Below are 24,409 nucleotides of genomic sequence, written 5' to 3'. Positions count from 1 at the left end.
AATATGCTCACCATGAGGTAAATGCAAACAAGCTGAAGATCACACAAATCTGGATCTGATAAAAGCACCTAGCTATTGAGGAATACATCTGCTTGAAAACTGTATATATCTATATTACTAAATCTAGAAGAAAAAAGAAAAGTAAATTGAATAAATTCAACCTACTTTTTCCATGATTTAGTTTTAAGGTGTGTTTTTTTTTAATGCTGATGTGAACATGCTAGAATATGTGGCTTCCAGGTAACTTCAGTTAACAACTTTTTGCAACCTTTCCAGAAATCAATACCTTCTACAGCTTACTTCCCTGAACATGTTTACATTTGTATACAAATGGACATTCTGTACGTTAACCATGGAAATCAGAACTTGTATATGTATTACTTGTCCATCATGTTGAGGATCATTTCACAAGTAATTTCTGTTTTCTGCTCCCTCGGAGTACTTGTTTCTATTCCACATTCAACAGGAACAATCTCACTGGCACAGTGTTCAGTGTTCACACAGGAAATATCTTGGAATGATCCCAGGTCAACAGCTTTGCAAAAAATAAAGTATTATAATTGTCAAGTAGAGAAAGAATTAAATACTAAATGTAGAGTGTGGAAACATTTTTAGTGTTTATAATGTACCACACTTTGTATTTTAAAGCCTCCAATTTTGGAATATGAGTACACCTTGCTACCACTGGGATTTTGTTTTCGACTTTGGTGGATCAATTTAACTGTAATGTGCAATAATCAATGCTGAGTAGCACCAACTGTTTACTAATCACCAGATACCCAAACGTTAACTGGAGAATTGCATACTCTCACATCAACGGCACAATGAGGAAGAGGGAATTCCTTTTTAAATTTTAAAATCAAATTTCGAAAGCAGGAGCAGAACAGGTTCTTTATCAGTCAAAATGACACCACAAATCAATTTTTAAATCTAAGCAAAAGAGTTAAATAGTTCTTGTGATACTATGATCTTTTTAGAAGCTAGGGATCATATATATATATATATCCTACAGTCCAGGGGTCTGCAATCAAAATAGCGAGAAGAGCCGTTTTTTCAAGTTTGATTACAAAATCAATACTTGAAGAACCGCCATGCATGCAAATACAAGACAGTTCTTAATAAATAACCTAAAATCATACATTTTTTAATCCTTATTTTAAGAACAGTGCACATGCAATGATTTGTACTGACACGTTTACTGAAGGATAGTCACAAATATTTTACATATTCTATTTCCTCACACTTTACGTGTGTGTGTGGGTGTGCTGGTACCACAAACTTCCTGACTTTCACTCCCAAACCTTTTCTTCATGAGTGGGTTCAGAGAAAAACTAGGCAGTTACCTGATGTGATATTGCTACTGTGTTTGTACGTCTTTATCTCTGTACTATCTTCTGAAACATTCACACTACACAAAGATTTGAAGAGAGAATCAGCTACAGTGCATGTTCTGTAGACAAACCAGCCCTGTCAGGACATGCCTAAAATACACTGATACACAGCTGAGAAGGGTAATAAGCTCAGACACACATCACAATGGCACAATTATGCCTTGAAGATACCTACAGCATGGGCGAGATGCCCGTGGAAGTACCATAAACTGGCTTGGCCTCTGTGCATCCTATATGCTTACAGTATGGTGGCCTGCACAGGGCCAGATCCGTGACACTGCATCATGAGCTGAGGAACCCCAGCAGCTTCACCCTGTGTTCACAACCTGGGATGCCAGTGGAGCGGCAGGGACCCTCCAGGACAAGGGTCTTTACTCTGCACCCGCCCTCTGCCAGGCAGCAGCAACACAACCTAGCGAGCAATCACTGCTTTGCTAAAGCAGTGCACTCTGTTCCCAGAGTGGCATGGGGAAGGACACTGCCACATGGCCAGAGAGCCCAACGCTAAAGAGGAGAGGCAGAGGCACTACTAACCTGGATTGCATATTGACGTGAGGTTCAGCATACTGCTGGGGACAGTAGCATGTGAGACCTTGACAGCAGCACAGCTAAGAGGGACAAGAGCTGTCCAAACCACTCTGTACCTTCCCAGAGCGGTATCCCATTCACTGTGGCACCATGTTCCGCTCGGCCCCAGATGCTATCCAGGCTCCTGATGGCTGCCCTAGGGAGACTCGCAACTCGAGGCCTCTGCCTCTCTGCCACAAAACATACAGGTGCCGCAGCAAGGCCAGCCCCACCCTCCAGCTGTTCTGATGTGAGCAGGAGGAGGCGGCAGCGGAAAAGTCGGATATAGGCTGATCTTGAGGGAGGCGCTATTGCTCCTGCTGCTGCAGGGTGGGGTTATTCTAGCATTGGAAGGGAGCCAGAAAAGGAGCCCTTAAAGAGCTGCATGTGGCTCTGGAGCCACAGGCTTGCCAACCCCTGCTATAGTCATGTTCTAAGTTTGTAAGGAACACTCCTCCTCTGCTTGTTTGGCCCCACATACTAACTGCTGAAAAAATAATTTGGACCTAGTGTTTAAGTGTGTAAGATCAGTGCAAGTCATACTTGGGAAATGACAAGTAGTTGCATTCTGTTCCTTCAGTGCTTGCAGAAATATTATTTAAATTCCAGCAAAATTAATTTCTCACCTCAAGGGCTGATGCACAAAAACTCCTGGAGTCTGCATGTAACAGACAACAGCCGCAAAGTCTTCACAAAATAAGTACAGAAAATGCAAAGATACAAGCCAAGCTAGGTCTGCGCCTACACTTGGCATTCCTCTTAAAATCTTCAGTTACAATCACTTTACCTTTACCACTGAAAGGAGCGAAAGGAGCACTCCTCTACACCATCTGCTAATGTATCATTTTGAAATGTATTAATCAGACTTAGAAAAAGCTCCAACATCACAATTATCATTTTGTGAAATGTCATACCAGTGGCATTGTCCATACAAGGAGAAAAAAAGTTAGTATAGACTGCCTGCCAGTACATTAAATACTGTGCTGTCTACTCATCCTTAAAAAGAGTAAAATTGTACAAGTTTGCAGTGGATCAATGAGCCAGTGCCTTTAGGTAGAGGCTATCAACCTGTATTCCAGCATCTAAGCTTACTTTTTAAAAAAATACTATAGAGTGCTACTGACTGCAAACATACCCTTTCAAATGTGAACAAAGTGGAAGCCCAAAGAGCATGATAGCACCTCTACTGAGGTAGTGTTTTTCTTGCAGAGATTCTCAGTTTGGGAACTCTCCCCATACTTGATCTTTCAGAGCTCAAGCAGCTGTCTAGACATGATGCAAAACGCAGACTTCTGTTGTTAAGGCTGCTAAGAAGAGATATCTAGGAGTAGTCCTTCTGTTCAACTTGTGGTTTTTAACATATGGAATAAGCACCAAGAATCAGAAAGAATAAGGCTTGTGTATGCCCAAACTTGCAGACAGCCTTAAAACAGTACCTTTCAGGTATGAATTGTCTTGATCATCTTAGTGGCATGTTAACTGCAAAGCCCAATTCTGCTTAAAATAGTCATTTTTTATTATTTCTCTGATGATCAAACACAAGAGACAGAAGCAGAAAGACCATATTGTGAAGATATGCTCAGCCTACTATAAGCAGCATTACAATCTGTCATCACAAATAGGAGAAACTTCATTTGTGGTATGCCGGAGTTTTTTGTTTGGTTCTTACTGCCAGCTGATTCACACTGATCTGCACAAGAGAACCCACAGTGGCCTTCCTTAAAGAACACTGATGTATTTGTGACTATCGCTGGACAGGGAGCCAAACTTTCCTGAGTGGTGAATAGTGGCTCCAGAACAAATAATCGAGCAAATAACTTATACTCAGACACAAGCATATGACTGAGCTTTCTGACACACACAAAAAGGTGTCTGAAACATTCTTTGCCTATTAGCACTTAAATTAGCCTCACTGTGAAATATTAAATAAACCACAGCTTTAGCCATATCTGGTTGTTTCCAATTTACCCAATTAAATTCTAACTGATTAGCTGATTACCTTCTTGTTTAACATCCTCTTTTAGGCTGGCCCCTCTTTTTTTTTTGCTCTTGCTTCCTTTGTGGTGTGTAACAGCTTTTGCCCTAACCAATCCACAGCTTTCAGCATGCTTATGCATATTATTCTGTTAGAAGTAGACACACAAATGTAGTATTAACGCAGTTATGCATTTTAAAAAAAGAGACAAACATTTCAAATTTCTAATATATAAATTTTAGAAAACTAGAAAAAATGTTAATTAATCTTGATGCCTTTTGCTGCTTATCAAACTTCTGAAAAATCGCTGCAATAAAACTTTTAAATTCTACTTTAAAGGAACATTATCAAGACTGGCAGGCTTAAAATCAGACCTGCCATCTTTGTTAGTTTCATAAGTGAATGAACAGGTTTATAAAATATCAATTTTGGAAAGAAGGTTGGACCAGCTTTTGAAGCTGCTATAATCACATGTCCCACAACAGTAACATTTCTCGTTGCTCATACAGCATTCTATGTGCTCAGAGAGATGATGAAATCAAAATTCTGCTGGTAGCACAAGGTTGAGAAGAACAGGGTTATTATGTTCTTATTCACTTTGCTATACTACCCTTGTATTTTCTACTTTACATATTTTCTCAATTTCTTCTATTTATATTTTGGTACCTATCCAGGATACATTCCAGATATTTACATTGGTTTCCTTTTTTCATTTTGTTTTCTTATCACTAGTCTATTTGTGCTTTCAATCTTATTAATTCCCAGCTGACATTTTACCAGTATGATTCCTGACGCAAACACACGGCCTATTATTTATATAAAAGTGACAAATTATCAGACGTGTTAATCCTTTGATGTGAGAGATGGGAAAATCCTATTACTTGTTCTGCATCAAGAAGCTAGCAAGAGATTCAGTTCAGTCAACAGACTGCTTCTTTATAACAAGTTGTTATGCAGTACTTAACTAAAGATATGGTCACTGAGATTCCTTAGAAGGTAATATCTTACCCAACGCGAATAGCCCTTGCCACATTTAGGGCATTCATAAACTGTTGGTTTAAAACTGGAATCATGGTGTTTCCTAAAGTGAACAGTTAGAAGCTGCTTCTGCCGGAAGCACTTGCTGCAACATACACAAGTGAAGGGTTTCTCCCCAGTATGTGTACGCTTATGCACAATCAAGTGTCGCTCCTGAAATGAAGAATAAAATGTTTAAAACATAACTAATTTTTTATGACAAGCAAGAACACCAGAATTCAAGGATGTTGCACAGTTTCCTTAATGTGACCACAGAGCACAGCTACAGAAGAACAGGTAGAGTAAAATCTTACTGCCACTGACTTGAATAGGACCAGCATTTTACCACACTTGGAGAACAGTGATCCCTGAAATAGATGTTAAGGGCTGAGAGGGCTTGTGTTTTCCTAAATTTTTCACTTTACCAGAGCATTAAAGAAAGAGTACGCCAATTATTTTACTGTGAAATGATTGAAAGAAGAGTTGATACCAAAAAAACCTTTCTAGAAAGAGAGAGAATAAGTTTACATTTTTAAAGAATAAAAACAGTTATTTCAAGAGCTGAAGAGTTCTTAACACCTTGTCTCCTATTGTCCAATGGAAACTCTACCCCAGCTGAGTTTGCACGGTACCGATAATGAAGCGAAATCTACTGATATGAATCCTTGTATGCACCTGGAGATGCATAGATGCAAAGAAACAGTCTATGCTAGCACATCAGGGCCTATGTAATTAACATTGGGAAAGACTAACAGCTACAGTATCAGCAGGGTAAAAGACTGCTGCATATGGAGAAAGTACACCTGCATGGCGCAACTTCAGAAAACAGTAGCAACCTAAGATATGTAAAGAATCCTCTTCAAGGTCTGGCTTACCTCCTGCCCTCACTTCCCCAGACTATAAAAATAGACAGCTGACTATATAAGAGAATGTCTGTGCTCTCCTTTCACTGAACAAACAGGATATGGTGAGTTCAAAGAGCAAAGTTACTTTATTTTAGTACTTTTTTTGTACTGGTACCTGCCGGTACTAAGTACCGCCATCTGTGCAGCCCAAGCCACAGGACTGGCTGGAGAGTAGTCAGTATTGTCCAGCAGCATTGCCAATATTTCCACTGCTTATTGGGATCTGAACAAAACAACAGCACAGAATACAGAGCCCGGACTGGTAACTGTGCACAGACTTTATGGGACCACAGAAAACTTGGCTACACCCATGATAAGTGGACATCCAGCCAACTAAAATCATGCAGGACCATAGTTGTTGCTGGATCAGAGGTTCAATCTGTATTGAGCTCCCAGAGTTTTACCCGTTGTTACCCTGTCCATGGGAGAAATGATAATACACTACGGCTACGTCTACACTAGCCAAAAACTTCAAAATGGCCATGCAAATGGCCATTTCGAAGTTTGCTAATGAAGCGCTGAAATATATATTGAGAGCCTCATTAGAATGCGGGCAGTCGTGGCACTTCGAAATTGAATTGGCTCGCCCAGACGGGGCTCCTTTTCGAAAGGACCCTGGCTACTTCAAAGTCCCCTTACTCCTATGAGCGGATAGCAATAAGGGGACTTCAAAATTGATGCGGCTCACCACCGCGCAGTTCGTCCAGATGGGGCTCCTTTTCGAAAGGACCCTGGCAACTTCGAAGTCCCCTTATTGCTATCCGCTCATAGGAGTAAGGGGACTTTGAAGTAGCCAGGGTCCTTTCGAAAAGGAGCCCCATCTGGATGAACTGTGCGGTGGCGAGCCGCATCAATTTTGAAGTGCCTCAGCCACCCGCATTCTAATGAGGTGCTGAATATGTATTTCAGCGCTTCATTAGTAAACTTCGAAATGGCCATTTGCATGGCCATTTCGAAGTTTTTGGCTAGTATTGACACTGCCTACATGTTTTAATGGTCTTAAAAGCTCAGCCTTAAAATACATATAGCCAGCCTTAAATATAGTCCTTTCTACTATAGCGTATACTTCTCTGATTAAGAATTCATGCCTGTGATCCATATTTACTTATCTTCTCAATATACATTAAAATCTCTTCCTGAGTGTGCTAGAATCTTTCTAAAAATCAAAGAGGCAGACCAAAGTCATTAAGTTTTCACACTTTTCCAAGAACAGTCACAAAAGCACTTGGAGGAAGAGTCTCAGTGAAGGAATCCCATGTGTTTTATATGAGGATATTTTAGATAAACTTCAACTATGAAGTACTACGGTACAGTTCAGGGATCAGCAACCCCCCGCCCAGGTGCCAACAGTGGCACCCAGCCCAATTTTCATCAGCACACAATTTTGGGAGCTCAGCCCTGGCCCTCCTCCCCCATGCAACCAGGAGCTTGCTCAAAGCCAAGCCGCCTGTGGTCTAACAAAAGTTCAGCTAATACTACCAAACATCACCTAAATAGTAAAGCTCTGCATCTTAATTTATTTATTAATGAAGCTATTTTAAGTAGGACTATTAGTGACTTTTAAAAGGATCACTGGGACTGTACATAGAGGTCAAAAGATCAAATTTCAGCATTCTGTCTCAGAAAGGTTGCTGACTACTAGTATAGTAGATGAATGTGAATGTAAAGGTAAAAATGGGGTTAAAAAAGTGTTATGAATGAATAATTGTTCTGTAGAGCATGGCCAGATATTTCAATCTTTAAACATGACACATTTCTAAATACATCCCAAGAGGATGAAAATTCATCATGGCTGGACTGCACATAATTCTCTAATCAGAGTCCCCCGTAATAAAAATTAAACTTCGTTTTGAAATATAGTGCAAAATTACTTGCTTAGTATATGTAACTCTACAATCACATCATCAAGGAATAAAACCAACCATAAGGCTATAAATTGGGATATATATGCTACCTTATATTATATATTAGAAAAAAAAAACCCTTATGAAACATAGAGGCCACGTCTACACAGGTAGCTTCTGTCAAAAGATTACATCTACACACAACTTGCTACGTCAACATAGAACTACAGACTGCTCTGCCCTCTGGTGACAGAGCAGCAGAATGGCAGCTCTGCAAACAGGGTTGCCTGGCAACCAGAAGCCCTCTCTGTCAACAGAACTGTCGAAACGGTCACTCCACTGTCGACAGATACGCTATACCTGAATGGGGAGAGGTATAACTCTGCTGATTAAAGAGCTTCTGTCAACAAACTCTCAACAGAGCACCTTAGCCATGAAGGCGTTCTGTGCATTTTGTTGACAGAAGCCCTGTTCTGTCGACAGAAGGTGCCTGGGTAGACATGGCCAGTGTGATTTAAGTGATGCTTTTTCACAAGTAGGTAGAAACACATCTATCTAATACCTGTTCTCAAAGGAATTTTCATATATTTTGGTGACAAATGTTCCACTGAGAAATTTCTTTCAGTCAGGGCCAGATAAATAGGACCAAGCTGGTTGAGAGTATGAACAAAGCTGTGTAATGAAGTTCTGAAGAGTTGTCTACATTTCTAAAATATGGGTTATGTCTTATTCAAAATGTAAATACAGCAAATACATTAGAAAAAGGAATAAACTATCCTATGTTAAATTACTTCTCATGAAAGATGACTGACTCTGCAAATCCAATTTTTCTTGACATTTTGTATTGCATGGCATTCAAGCTACTTTATAGCATATTGTTATTGTTCTATATAAATGCCAGTTCAGATTGAAAAACACCATTCTGAGCATGCTTAATATTACAAATAAGATGCAAATACCATATTTTGATCTCATCACAACGGCAGTAAACATAATGTTTTTATTTTCTAGCTCTGAACAGATTGTGTAAGAATAAGTTTTCATAAGCAATTTAAGATTTTTTGATTACTAATTTATCATTCATAAACGAGTTATCTTCCAAATATATGTAATTACAATATTTTACCTATACAGTGGTAACTAACAAATAACTTTATGATCAAAGAAAATACCTATTCAAAGTGAAGCCTACCTCACAGAAACAGAAATGGAATATACAATCATACTCCAATTAAATTCAAATACCTGCTTGCATGCATAACTGCATCGATCACATTTGAACCGCTTTTCATTTCTATGGGTTTTCTTGTGTTGAATAAGAGCATAGCGCTCATGGAAGACAGCATCACAATAACTGCACTTCATGGCTACAGCCAGGTAGGAATGCAAGTTTCGTAAGTGGACACCTAAAACAGTTTTACAGATCATTACATTCAAAAATTGTGATAGCCAAAAATTTTTGGACATTCATAGTTTCAGATAAAAGACGAGTCTATACATAGCCCTAAATCAGTGTCCTTGAAGGCAGGGATGAATGAAAGCAGAAAAGGAACCTTCCAAACCTCCTACTAGTTCTGTTCAGCAGCCACAAACAGCCTACTAGCATCATTTATGGGGCAGTGGCACAAAAGACCAGATTTTCAGAATTAAGCAATTTAGGCACATACCTACCATTGAAATAATTCTGCATTTTCAGACACCTAAGTACCTTTGACAATCTGGCCTCAAATTATATTTACTGTATTGAGCTTGCAGCATGTGCGGGCTCTTTCACAATTAATTCTTAGGTGATAATCTTTGAACACAGACAAATTCTGTGTGTAAATATCCCACCATATTCTTACATTTATTAGTAAATATTTAATTGATTTAAATTTGAGTTGGGCCTTTAGGGAGTTTTCCAAACGTGCCTAGATTTCTATCTTTAACAATCTGGTGCCTCAATTCACCTAACTCAAGCACCAACAGCCCACTAGGATAAATCATCATTTAAACAAGTCACACCTCTGTATGTGTGTATATCTCACTTGTGACGAATGAAAGGTACTTTCTATAAGAAGCTGAACAAATGTACAGTATTAACCATGATCAGTGCTTTTGGATATTCAGCACATTTGAAAATCAACCTGGCAGTGAAGTATCCATTTAAGACTGTAACTTCAGGCTCCTAGGGTGAAAATCTTGGCCTTTCTGCATAAACTTGATTGAAAAATATCAGTTATATTGACATAATTAATAGAAGTAGGTTGTATTTTTAGTATGGTGGCTTGTAAATGAAAATCTGATTTCAATGAGGCCTTCATATAACTAAAACATATCAGGTGCATCGACACTAGCCAGCTACTTCGAAGTAACCGGTACAATGTCGAAATAGCACGAGTTGCGTCTACACGTGCCGTGTGCTATTTCAACGTTGAAATCGACATTAGGCAGGTAGACATCGAAATCACTATTCCTATCCGAAGATGAGAATAGCACCCTACTTCAACGTTCAACGTCGAAGTAGGGCATGTGTAGATGATCCGTGTTCCCCTACTTCGAAATAGCAGGGTCCTCCATGGAGGCCATCAGCTGAGGGGTTGAGAAACACTCTGTCCAGCCCCTGTGGGACTCTACGGTCACCACACGCAGCAACCCTTAGCCCAGGGCTTCTGGCTGCTGCAGCTGGGGGTCCATGCTGCATTCACAGGGTCTGTAACCAGTTGTCGGCTCTGTGGATCTCGTGCTGTGCAGGCCGAGTGTGTCTGGGAGGGGCCCTTTAAGGGAGCAGCTTGGGGCTTTGCTGGTCCCTTATTTGGATGGGGAGCACTTGTGTGTGTGGATGCTCCGCATTTCCTTCCGGGGCAGCTCCTTTCGACGTTCTCCATTGCTACTTCGATGTTGAACGTCGCTGGCACCAGCCCTGGAGGATGTGTAGACGATACGCATCGAAGTAGCCTATTTCGATGTTCTTACATCGAAATAGGCTACTTCGATGTAGTGTGCTAGTGTAGACGTAGCCATCAAGTTACAAGTGAACTAACTGGATACTGATGGTTTTATTGGTATGTGAATGAAGTATGTTTCAGACACAGGGTTAGTATAATCATAATTCTCTTGGAAAGTCATGTGGGTTTGTATTTCTACTACAGTGGTTTACATAACTAGATTTTATGCAGATTAAATTTTCAGTTATCATTTATGACATTTTAAGCATATCTCTGCATGTCTGCTAATACTTTAGGCTACAGCTAAATTGAAGAGATGTCAGAAAAAATTGTGCAGCGTGTTAGCATACCTCTTGCCAACAGTTCTTGTTGGGAGAGGCTTTCCTGACCTTTGGCCCATCCACACGGGGCAAATATAGGGAACCCCCCCCCCCACCTGCCAACACATCCCTGCTTTCTAGTGGAATGAGGATGACTGGGATGTCAGCAGGCTCCCGGAGTGGCAGACTTCTTTTGGAAGACCTCCGGGCTCCTGACAGAAGCCTGTAATCTAGACATAGCCACAGTGATATTACTTACAGGCACAATAAACAATCCATGAGTTTTATAAACAATTTCATTGCCTGCATCAGAATAGCTTTTTACTTGATGGGGAAAGACCCAAAGAGGCAAAGGTTATTTCTATTTATTGTACACCATCATCTGCCATGTCACATGACTCTTATGGAACTCTGAAAATATACCTGCTACAACTGCTTACTCGAATTTAAAAGTTATAATGTACAACTGTTATCTGCTAAACATACATGAAAATAAGATTAAAAGTTAACATGAACTTTCTGAACTGATTATGAATACAAATTTGAAGCCCTGTTAGTGAAATGCGCCACAATTTATACAACGCAAAAAAAACATTCAAGGACAATACAAACGTACAAACATATATTCAAGCATTTGAATGTATTGAAACAACAGCACCGCAGATGTCTGGTCTGATATCCACTTTTTTCATACTGGGTCTGTAACAGAACATGGAAACTAACAGTTACATCAAGATCTGTTCCTTCTGGCACATTGGGCTTCCACTCCGTGTAGAAAATCATCTATGGCCTAAATTTTGCTACAGCTGTCACTCTGGAAAATGGATTCACTTCATGCCACAGTTAGTGAAATATTAATCTTTGATGTAGAACATTATAACTGTTTCAATCTATTGCAACCACAAGATGGCACCATATCCCTTCAGCAGAAGAAATTCATGAACATTTTCCCCTAGGAATACTTTAGTTAACGATAAAAATAAAACAGACTATTTTATAGCATTATGAACAGGAAGAAAAGATACCAAATTTCCTATGTATTTGCATTCCATTTTTAATTAAGACCAAACTTACCCAAATCACTTTTTCTTGCAATAAATGTATTACAACGTGGACACTGATATCTGGGCACATTTTCACTATGCTTCTGTAATATATGGATTTTCATGGTACCACTTTGTGTAAATCTGGCCTGACAAACATAACATTCATAAGGTTTTTCTCCTATGGAAAAAGCGTAAGTTAGATATTAATATATGCTCAGCAGCTTTACATATATTTGAGGCAAACGCAACTCTCCCACAGAAGTCTACAGCCTTCATGCTGCATTGTGATCCACGAGCCCAAACCTATGCCCACACAGAAACTCTCTAACTGCAGTAGGACACTGTGGCTATGTCTAGACAGTGCCCTTACCTTGAAACAAGCTACACAAGTGTATTTTGAAATACACTATTTTGCCATGTAGCACTATTTAAATGGCGCCATGTGCCAGAATAAAGCCCTATTTTGAGGCATCCCTGTACTCTTCACTCAATGAGGTTTACAAGGATGCCGCTATAGTGTACCTGTTATCTTGAAAACTGTTTCGAGATAATGGGCACGCTGCATAGACACAGGGAGCTATTTCAGGATACCTTTGTATCCCAAAACAGTACCCGCCATGTAGACATAATCTGAATGACGTGTGTAGAGATCCAAAGTAGCTTATAGCTGATCCCAATGCATGATTTTAGCCTACAGAAGTTGCGAGCAGAAATAACATGCCATTTATAAACGTAAAATATAGTTATTCATTTCTGATATGTTTCATGCATTAAAACACACAGTTGCTAATTCCAGATTGGCCTAAATTTATTATGCAAATTACTTTTGTTATTTTGTCATAAATATTAAAATAGTGCAAATTATAATGTTAGGGCTTGCATTTATTTATTTGCAAAAATAATTTACATGAGAGGACTATCGGCTATGTCTACACTACAGCAATCTTTCAAAAGAAGTTTTTTCAGAAGATCTCTTCCAAAAAAAACTTCTTTTGAAAGAACGCATCCACACACAAAAGAGAAGATCAAAAAATTGATCCATGGATCAAAAGGCAGGCGCCATGAGGACTGCTCTTTTGAAAAAAGGGGCACCAGGGTGTCTACACACTTTTTTTCCCGAAAGAAAGAGGGCCACTGGAAAAAGTGCTGTGTTCTTTTGATTTCAGATCAAAAGAGCACATTTTGTGTGTAGATGCTCCATGGGTTCCTTCAGAAAAGGATCAGTTTTTTTGAAAGAACTTGATAGTGTAGACACTGACATTCTGGGGCAGCTGTCTCTTAAACTTTCCAGACTGTCAGCCACATGTGCCAGGTAATATTCAACAGGCATGATACAAAACTGAAAATAGGCTCACAGAAAACTAAAGCACACAAACGACGACACTGAACATTTTGTTTCATATTAGTAAATGTCAGTTTAAACAAAACGAACACAATTTTAAACATTGTCATAACAATCTAATAGGCCAAATTTTCAAAATTAGTTTTAAATGACAGACCCAATAATTTTACATGAACATTTTCCATGTATGTTTTCGTGCACACACAAAACTGAAGAACTGCATACAACAGAAGCAGCAATTTCAGAGGCTAGAATGAGGCCAATTTAAAAAAAAAAAAAAAAATAAGGTCCATTACTTTGGTATGTCTTACCTGAATGGGTTACCATGTGTCTTTTCAGTTTGTATGTATCTTTGCTAGCATAACTACAGAGACAACAGCTATATGGACGCTCTCCCGTATGTGAACGAATGTGACGCTTCAATTTGCTTGCCTAGTGTAAAAGTCAAAAATTTATTTCAACACCTACTCATGTTACAGGGACAGTGTCCACTTAAAATCTGACCTGCTTTACAAAACTCGTGGCAATTTCAAAAACACTTTTTAATTTTACTGGATTTTTCAATCACAAATTTGGGGGTATTTTTAACATTCCCACACAAAACACATGCACACAAAAGGGGAAACTGACTCTATGAGAGAACAGTGAAATTGGCCCTGTGCATACTTCTATCAAATGCACAAGACTGGGATTCTCAAACCAGCCTAATGAGGACACCTAGCTCCTTTGGCAGCTGATAAAACATCAGCTTTACTAAGTATTTGCTCATCATACTGGCTTTAATATGCACAACGATTTACACGTATACTTAATTTAATGCACAAGTAGCCCCCACTCAAGGTCACTCCTCAAGTAAAAATCACAGATGCGCTTATGTCTGTGCTGCATCAAAAGCCAACTGCACAGTAATAACCAGGGTGAAATAAAATTAAGATTTATTACAGGAACTGTCCTATTGCAACTTGGGTGCCTGACAACTCTTCGAATAGCTGCCTTTAAATAGCTGTCTGCTGGCTTTTACCACAGCTCAGCCAGCTCTTGCCAAAGCTGCACACTTTTGCTATTTTGCCATAAATATTAAAACAGTGCAAATTACAGGATTTGCATTTATTTATTTGCACACACACATACTTTCACCTCTGGTAATAACAGTGCAATGCACAGTGCATTCGAAAGATCTCTGTAGTGTAGATGTAGCCACCCTGTGTGGCCACTACTCTTCTGTGGAGGGAAGTAATAGGGTTAAAATGGTGGAAACAGTAATGCACTTGGTCTCTGCACTAAGAAGAATTTCATGAACACAACACTGTCAATACTGTAGCTTAACTTATGCAACTACACTTATCATTTACAGTAAACTCTCAATATAGCAGACATCAGGAACAATGGATGTCCGCCAGCCTCCCACTCCAAAGAAAATATGCTACTGTAAATGCTGGTGACACACCAGAGCGGCTGGAGCTACTGATACTGCTGCTGCTGGGTCCCTCGGAGTGCCTGTGTCTGCTGCTGGGGCCGGAGGACCCCCAGGGCCACCATGGTGGCTGGGACCACTGCAGCAGTTGGAAGAGCCCCCAGAGCTGCCATGCCCTGCCCTTACCATAGGCAGCTCAGAACCAGGATGAGCCGCTGTGCTCAGAGCAGAGTACAAACGGCTCAGACCCCACAGGAGCTGGGAAGGTCAGTGTACCATCATATGGTAAACCCTCAGATTTACTGGATTTCTGGGATTAACAGACACCCCTCCCCCATATTAATCCGTTAAATCGAGGGTTTACTATACTGACCTATGTCTCTGCTACAAGTTGGTTAGTTTAGTAAAGCTAAGGTCAGTAAACACAATACGACAAATAAAGCCATTAAATCCCAATATTTACGCACTTGTGCTTGTAATTTTTAGGTATCTGTGTGAAAACCTACTGAATGCACTGCAGATCAAACCTTTGTATTTGAAAACATGCTCCTCCATTCCCAACAAAAAGCTTCAGTAGTACTGCACTTACTTCTACACTAGAATATTTACATACTGAGCACTTAAAGGGTTTTTCTAGTGTGTGCTTATATCGCCTGTGTCGTGCAAGCTCACCACTGGTTACAAAGGCCATCTCACAATCACTGCACTTATATGGTCTTGTCCCTGTAAGTACAAATTTTAAACGCATATCTGTATAATTTCGCAGCAGAAAGACAGCATTTATACATTAATGAAAATAGTTTTAATATGAAAAATGATATAAAATTTTTTACAATACATTTATAAAGTATTTGGAACTAAGGCACGACTTATCTATTACATACCTAAAGGACCACAGGCATTAAAGGAGACAGACCAAGTCATGAGCAGAGGAATTTGATATTTCAATTCATTTTCCACTTGAGGATAGTTGCATTGAATATTTTTGTATATTATACACCCACCCCACAAAAAACCATGTTATACCACCATGCTACATATGGAACTCTCAGTAAAATCAACGGGGCTTTTGAGTGTAGGCTGAAGGGAGAAGATTACTTCAATGCCTTTAAATCTGGCAGACACCAAGAAAAAGGACTTATGCATTAAGTATACCTGTATGTGTATTCACGTGGTTACGCAGGAGAGTAACTGTACGGAAAGCCTTAAGGCAGAGATGACATAAATGGGGTTTTTCATCAGAATGGGTTTTCATGTGACGATTAAGACTTGAAATTCTAATACAGGTGAATGCACACAGATCACAATGGAGGATCACCTTTTCCCCTATGAGAATACAGACATATTTAGGTCATATGAGCCATGAAACAATTATCTGACTTCAAGAATAGTACCATATTTCCTAACTAAAGCTACCAGATTAAGTAATAATTCTTTGTACTTCTATAGTGCCTTTCAAAAGAGTATCTCAAAGTGCCTTACAAAAATTGTCTGTCAGAAAGGTATTATTATATCTATTATAAAAAGAGTTTAAAGTGATTCATCCAAACCCATACACTCACTTATGGTACAGCTGGGAACAAAATCCAAGAGGCTTGGCTCTTAATCTAACTCACACCAATGGATAAACCTCCCTTCCTTGACAGTGTCTTTAACATTTAGCTCATCTAGATGCTTATATCCTGTGGAGTATGCCTCTGGTGTCAGCTTCATTAATTAGCGAGACAACCTCCTTTACTTACATAAAAATGTAGAAATGGAAAATTATGAAATTCTTCACACATTCCGAGTCTTGAAAGTACTAAGTATAGACAAAAACTATTATAGTTCAAAGCCTCTCAATCTATTGCTTGAACCTGAAGAATGCAAATGCAGCAAAAAGTTGGTTCCTTAAGTGGTACAGTACTCCATGCTGATTATATAACGTGCAAACTCACATAACAAAAATGATGAATTTCTTTAGAAAATAAACGGAGGAAATGTCAACATTTTCAGCTTTCAAGCAGATTCAGTCATCAAATGGTACAGTGCAATATTTGGACAGCCTTCCTGGAACCACTGTTTCAGGTAAGACTATAGCTGACCTGCTCACATTGCAACCAAAAATATTTATACAGAATCCATGTGCCTGTATTAAAACATGTAGATAGTACCATACTGCAATGAATAAACACATAAAAGTACTTTAAAATGTATTATTTTACTCACCAATACACATCCACAGAGTGAAACGCTTTGTGGAACTACCCATAGGCTCCTCACAACCTCCTGCAAACCCTTGTGCGGCATTTTCTGGCCTAGCTACTAAGAGTCATCAAATCAGGTCTCCACATTATTTCAGCACATTAGTAAGAGAAACTGCCTCCCCAGCAAAGTAACAGCTTTACTTCCAAGATAACTTTCTCTGCCTGCTCCAATCTCCTGCACCCTATATTGTCTGCAAGCCCCCCCGGTCCTTCTGTTAAGGACTTGAGACATGGTGGCAGGGTCACATGAAGTCTGCCTTTGTTACATAGAGTGGCAAACAGAAGATCTATTCTGGTAAACCTTACCAGGTCTGTTGTATTCAAACTCCCATTATCGCACCCAAAGTAAGCTAAAAGTGAAGATATGGACAAAGGTACTCTGGAGGCACAGAGGCAGCTAGGATGAGGTACCGGTATGGTAGAAGGAAGCACATGAACAAGGAAGTCAGCATTGACCAGCGACTCAAGAAGGGAACTTCAGAAAATGAGAGTTCTCTGTGAAGCTCCAGAGCTCCATCAGCCTCCAAGGTAAAACAATAAACCAATTAAAAATGAACAAAACCCATGATGAGTTATAATGAAGAACAGCTTTTTCTATTTTCTTCCACCATGAATTACCCTATTCTGGGTCTATTCCTTGCAAAGCACTGAGTGCAATGATGAACTGAATTATTTTCTCATCCTTGGGTTTATAATATTATAGGAGACTGAAGAAGCTATAAACTAAGAATTTCAGAACACAATGATTTTAAACATTAAGATTAAGGAAGGCTCTAAAGAGTATACATTTCAGAATGATTTTACAAATCTTCATGTTTAAATTATTAAGCATCTACACTGAACATTAAGTGGAAAACTCAAATGGAACCTTAACTATGGAGCCATGTTTCAAATACTCCCCAGTTTCTCAAAGCATGGATGAGGCAGTAATCTGAAGAATGTCTCTTTTGAAACTTCACCATGCCATCACAGTGATCAAAATATTCTTGTAAGATCAGAACAGTCTTCCAAATTTCAGTACTAGTTCTAATCTTAACTTAATCTAGCCATAGATAAAGTGAAAGTTACTTATAGAACTTCACGTTATTTTCTATGTCCCTATTTGCTCCAAGCTGATAATGGATGAAAGGGGATAGGTCACTTGATGATTACCTATTCTGGTCATTCTCCCATGGGCATCTAGCATTGGCCACTTTCAGAAGACAGCATACACAGTTAGATGGACCTTTGGTCTGACCCTGTATAGCCATACTTATGTTATAAACACGATCTATAAAAACTGCACAGTCATCTTTTTACCTTTTTTCCTATGCTGTGTGTTTGTTTGAGCTTCTGGAATGCCAGAATTTTTTACAGCTGCTTGTTCTTCTTGCTGTTTGAGTTCATAGTATGGCACTGACATATCATCTTTGGCTTTACAGCTCAATATCTTTGCTTTCTCAACGTTGAAAGTGTCCTTTTCTCTTCCCTCTTCATTTGGAGACACTTCCTGGGTCTTACCTTCAACTGCATGCAGATCTTTACTTCTATCAATCTAGTTTACAAATTTTAAAAAGAAAAAATAACAAAACACAAAACAGGTTTACACTTCAGCAAGGAAAAAAAATGGTTGCAGCACAACTGTGCTTGTGCCTAAGCAGCAGAGGACACCTGCAGCAGCCTACAGAATGCAATAAACTGCCTACCAATTTATTCTCATTTATAGCTAATTATGTGGTACATATTCTGCAAGGGTTTGGATTTGGGTCTTGCTCAGTCAATGAGTTCTGACAGATACTTCAACAGGAATAGGACCAAACTTTGGCAGGTAGAGTTTTCAAGTTGTCAACACCCACAGTTGGGATCCAATTTTCAAAAGAGCCCTCAGCATCTAAACTGAGTGGACAGATTTTCAAAAGAAATCAGCAGTCTCCGATTGTTCTCAGGGGGAGCTGTTGGATATTGAGTACTTCTGGAAAATTAACAGCTTCATATAAGATTCCTAAATGGGAGCTATTGAGCAACTTTTAAAACCTGGCTCTCATATTTATAGGTTTAAAATTTTAGACCTTCTTTTTAAGAAGGTAGCAATGAGATTATAAAAGTTTATATTTTCAATTCATTTTGACAGCACTTTTCAGATAATTTCTGGGACTTCAGACTTTAAGAAAAACTAGGAAAATATATGTAATTTTTTATATTTTTTGTAAAAGAAATGTACCACATAACACATAACACCTATATTGTTTGTAAATATTTTGTATTTTGTACCCATTAAAGGTACTGCAACTGAAATTTTGTTAACTGAATAGGTTTTAATACTTAGTAAAACCATTACTAATCCCGAGACTACAAAATATCACGCATCACCTTCTTAAAGTGACAATGCCTAGTATTTTAAGCCCAACACCTAAATTTTGTACTAAAAGTTACAAAGCCCAATATCAATAGCAATGCCAACGTTTTCACAAACTATTCAATTAGTTTGCTCTAAGTGAAAACTGATTTTGTTGGACTAAAACTTTTACACCCATAACTATTATACAACTGCAGGAAAACCAGGAAAGGAAGCCTTCCAGCAAACACCCCAGTGAACTGAAATTCACATAATGTAAAAATGAAAAAAAGTACATTTTAAGCATTTAATTTGTAATAAACTTGTCAGTAACGTATATAGGAAATATTGCTTTCTAATAATATAAACAGTGACATAAGAAACTTGCTTAAGGGTTTTAGATGCCTAAATCCCTTATTTTAAGAAGTCACAGCCATGACTTTTTTCATTTCTGGTTTTAAACCAGATTTTAGTTTTAAATCTGCCCTTATAACACTACAGAGCGAAGGCTACCATCTCCACGTCTTCACTGATATCTCTACCTTAATCAGTAGCATTCCTGGGGGTTTATCTGTTGACTTGTTTTCTTCATCTTTTCCCTGTACTTTTTCTTGCAAAACATTAATCTGCATCACCTCCATGTCATGAAATGTATAAACACCATCCTGTATACTTATTGCCACACCTGTGGGCATGTTCTGCTGAGCCCCTACTCCCTGTTGCACTACTACCAAGGGCTGCAAGACACTTGCCCCTCGTTGTACCACCATGTGGACCCCACTCTGCTGCTGATTATTCAACTGACTGACTCCCTGGAGGTCATCTTCTTCCCCTTCCTTCAAACGCACAGTCTGCAGCATTATCAAATGCTTTTCACCCTGCATTAGAGATGGGGACAACTCCATGTTTCCTCCTCCTTCCAGCACCTTGGCTGGAGAGGCTCCATTTAGGACTTCAGCATCTGGCTCACAGATGCTGTTTCTTTCCTTCACCCAGGACATCTTGTCCCCTCCAACATCTTCTCTTTCTCTGTCCCAAGTTCTTTCGGCACCCTTTATTTTGGTGAATGGCTCAGGCAGGTCTGAGTCCTGAGATGCCATCATTAAACAAACCTGTCCCAAGAGACAGCAAAGAAAGCTACTAAGGCACTTCCAAGCCCTTCAATTCAGCTCATACTATTTCCTAAGGCTGCTATAACCCACCATGCTTCTGCTCATTCATAAACCTCTACCCAAATACCCAGAAACAGTCTGCTAAAATCCTGGTCACCCAAACCCAACCTCCTCCATCCACAAACTAGGAAAACCTTCCCCACAATCCCTCCAAACCTGTCCTTTCTTCACAGCCTCTACCTCTGCAACAGCTCCCCCCATCTGCCACCCATGGGCGCTGGAACTAGGGGTGCAGGGGAGTGCTTGGAGTGGTTTCCATTGTCTTTTATTGTTTGAATCAGCAGGTCTCAGCAATCCCAGAACAACAATTGTTCCAGCACCCCTGCTACCTCCCAACCTCTTCGTCACCGTGACGGCACCCCCAAGCGCCCATCCCCAATTTCACCCCCCCATGATATTACCCCTCCCCCAATCCACCCTGGGCTACTCTCCAGGAAACCCCCCCTGCCCGCCCTACTCCTCGCCCCCTGCCTGCCCCACCAGCTCCCAAACCCACCCCCATGACCCAGCTCCCACGAACCCCCGGCGCTGCACAGCCCCTCCCTCCAGAAGCCACCGCGCGGGGAGTCCGGGCCTGCTGGGGGGCCCTCACCCTGCGGGTTCCAGCCCAGACCTCCAGGGCCGGCCCGGCGCGCTCCGCGGTGAGCGGGAACAGCGGCGCTGAGGCTGGGCGCGGCCGACGCACGTGACAGCCGGCGGGGCGCGAAGCGGGTTCTCAGGCCCGCAGGGGACGGACCGGAGGGGTGACAAGAGCCGCCCTCCGAGAGGAAGGGGACAGGGGTCTCCCCCGTCCCGATCCAGCCAAGGGGACGGGACCCCTCCGCTCCGCAATCTCCCTGAGCTTCCCAGCACTGCAAGACGACAGGGAGCCCCTCAACTGCGCCCCACAGGGCACGGGGAGAGGAGACCCGCCCACTCCCTGAGCTCCCCGCACTACAAGGGGATAAGGGACTCCGGGCTCCCTCAACTCCGCCTCCCAACCCTCCGCCAGGCGACAGAGAACTCCACACTCCCTGAGCGCCCCTGCCAGCGCTTGCCGAGTTCTCCATTCCTTCCCGTCCTGCTCTGGGACAGGGGGCCACGCTTAAGTTCCCCACTCCTTCCTCCACCGCAGGGGAATAGAGGACCGGTTCTGTCCTCAGCTCTACTCCTTACCCCAGCAGCAGGGACTGAGGCCTGAGCTCCCTTTCCCAAAGAGGGAACCTGCTGCAGCCATTACATTTCCATCCCAGGGGTCAACATGGAAAAAAAGCCCTGCCAGTCCCAGAGTCTCCTTAGCAAGGTACTGTCTAAGGAAGGAGGAGAGCAGATCTGTCAGTTGCTATCTGGCCTACAGAAGAAACTCACTGTGTCATACTCACAAGCTGAGGAAATAAATGAGTGACTCAAGAAATGCACAAAATCATACACAGGAAAGATGACAAATGAAGACCTGAGAGATTCTAACTGGTTAGCAGCTACAAATCCATGAATATCTGCTATAGATCTGCAGATATTTGCAAATTTGATGTAGGTACAAATTTTGTGTCAACACAGGGCTCTATGAATAGGAGTCACCTCTTTATGTTCTTAAAGAAAGCCAACAGCCTGGAACTGGATCTTCAGGCATGATCCCTGGTAATAATTGGGATCATATTACATGGCCAGAGCCAAAGTTCAATTTTCCACTTTTATGCCAGTTGCAACCTGAGCAAGTTGGATAATAGATAGTAAAATCTCCCATAAAACTCCAAAATATTTAGAAACAGTTGTGTCCCATAACTGAGTCTTAAATGGAGATTTCTGACCATTTATGTTCTTAATGTGTACTTCCACTTAGAGTCAATGTCACACTCAGTTGGCCTTCCTTTTTCAAGCTATGCTCTTATGGAAAGCACTCAGCTTTGATAATATGCCATTTGAGTGTGATTCAAGAGCTAGTTGACTATAGGAGTGTATATCTTAGCATCAAAGCTTAAGTATTTTACAAAATTGATTAAAGAGGTATAAGTATCATTACACGATATTGTAGTTCAGGATTGGTTACTCAACCAGGGAACAACATATTTTATGTTGAAGAGTTCTCTAAAGGCACTTGAAAAAATGTTGGAGATAAACTTGAAATATTCTGTGAAATATTTCATCCATTATATCCTTCAAAACCAGCACTTTTTAATCCTCAGGATAATCCACTTTATTCCCACACATTTTATAAAGCCCACTTGCCATTAATACTCAAACAATAGATATCAGTGCAGAGTAAGTATTTAAAGCTTCACCTTTAATGTTTAAGATAACACATTGCAAAATGGCTCTAGGTTCTAGCCTCTCCCATGTCCCAGACATGGCCTAGACAGTCTATACGTAATATTCCACTAAACTGTTTTTACTTTGTCAAAACTAATAGGCTTGATTCATTTAAAAAGTGATTGTGAAATTATAAGAGTACAAAAGCAGCCGACAGTGCATACCTTGATCTACATTGCAGCCTATTAGGGTTCTATGTGTGTTCCGTGAAACATTTTGTTTATTGTTGCCCAAACATGGGGTTTCCAGATTCTGTTGGTTTCTATCTTCATAGGTTTTTTTTTCCCCTATTGTTATTATGAAAGTGACATTCAAATGAGGCAAGGGCACCAGAAGTGAGGTGCATACTGATTGCACAACAGATTGACTGTAAGAGCCGTGCACTAAGAGCCCTCTGCATCCATTTGAAGCATAGCTGTAATGTACTCTCTCTGCTTCCTTTTGAAGCACATCTGTGGTGCAATTGGCACACCCCACGAGTTCTAGGTACACAAGTGCAGTTAGCAATAGTACTCTATCCCAGGAGACTTTCTTGTCTATGACAGTCTTGAAGCCCACTGAGATGAGGGAGGGACACTCACTACCCTGGGTTACTTATCACTTTACAGTCGAGGAAGTGAAATTGTCACTTTTTTGCAAGGAGTCAGTGTTTGAAGTCCCGTTGTTATCAGAGGAGTGCCACATGGGTGCAGAGATCCACCAACATGCAACAGATTGCACGATGGTGAGTTAGAAAATGTGCATGCACAAATGTGATTCTTATCTCATGACTTGACTGATTTTTGTACTTTATGGGACCTTGTTCTCATTCATGCGGCGATTCTATGACAACATGCTACTTTGTGTGCAAATAATTCCATAATTGTTATTTAGTAATAGAGCAACCCAAAATAAAGCATTAAGTATGATTATTTACTCCAGTAATTTGTGATATATTAGTTGATATCAAATTGTTTACATCCATGGGGAGTGTCTCAATACCACTTAAGATAAGATCCAGAAGACATGTATATGTACCCCATTGATGCCACTGGCTGCAATAATAGATCATACTTCTTTCAGATTTTCTGAATCGCTTCAGGTTGGTACTGAGTATTATGTAGTAATAAGTAGTTGCAGACGGGGGAAAAAAAGATGTTGAAGTTATCTATATCTATCTTCCTTTAGGTCATTTTAATGAGTTTCTCTGCACTTGAACAGTCATCATCACCTAAGTGCTGTCTTGTTTTGTACTTCTGTATTAATAGTAGTATCATCCATGCAGTTATAGTTAAGGGTCAGTCATTGTTTCCTTTACAATTTAATTTATAATTCCAATTTAAAATATCAATTCAGTTCATTTTTCTTTAATTCAAAGGAGCCATTTGATCAGCAATCAACAAACTAAAAAAATCCCCAATGAAGTTTTGACACAATCGACTAACAGCACCATCCTGATCATTATGACCTATTGTGTGTACAATCTCCACAACAACAAATATTGTTTGTTAAATCATCTGACTATAAACTACAACCCATTACTCTAAAGATTCCCTTTGAGTCCATCAGGTGAGGAATCTCTCTTTAATTTGTGAACATTTTTAAGAAACTTTCAAATTATTTCAGGGAGGGTAAACTGAGTATGGATAATTATTAATCAGGAA

The 24,409-nt window shown here is 40.1% G+C and overlaps 1 protein-coding gene across 1 annotated transcript; it reads right to left on the bottom strand.

The window, feature by feature from the left end:
* Positions 1 to 377: 377 nt before the first annotated feature.
* On the bottom strand, positions 378 to 20,411 carry CTCFL (CCCTC-binding factor like). Its single transcript, XM_075011758.1, has 10 exons — positions 19,851 to 20,411; positions 18,294 to 18,528; positions 15,904 to 16,074; positions 15,338 to 15,471; positions 13,646 to 13,766; positions 12,021 to 12,170; positions 8,945 to 9,105; positions 4,942 to 5,124; positions 3,958 to 4,081; positions 378 to 535 (listed from the first exon to the last, which is right to left on the bottom strand). Exons 1-10 carry the CDS (start codon positions 20,409 to 20,411, stop codon positions 378 to 380), a joined length of 1,998 nt encoding a protein of 665 aa, XP_074867859.1.
* Between the last annotated feature and the right edge of the window lie 3,998 nt (positions 20,412 to 24,409).

The sequence above is a fragment of the Carettochelys insculpta genome, chromosome 17, assembly GCF_033958435.1.
Source record: "Carettochelys insculpta isolate YL-2023 chromosome 17, ASM3395843v1, whole genome shotgun sequence".
Taxonomy (NCBI): Eukaryota; Metazoa; Chordata; order Testudines; family Carettochelyidae; genus Carettochelys; species Carettochelys insculpta.
Note: the sequence above shows the minus strand (reverse complement) of the source record. Positions and strands in the feature narration are given on the sequence as shown.

Coding starts and splice junctions, on each gene's coding strand:
- CTCFL (XM_075011758.1), bottom strand. CDS start 20,411: ATGATGGCATCTCAGGACTCAGACCTGCCTGAGCCATTCACCAAAATA. Junction 18,529..19,850: donor CAGGAATGCTACTGATTAAG/GTAGAGATATCA, acceptor TTTGTAAACTAG/ATTGATAGAAGTAAAGATCT. Junction 16,075..18,293: donor CACACAGCATAGGAAAAAAG/GTAAAAAGATGA, acceptor GTATTCTCATAG/GGGAAAAGGTGATCCTCCAT.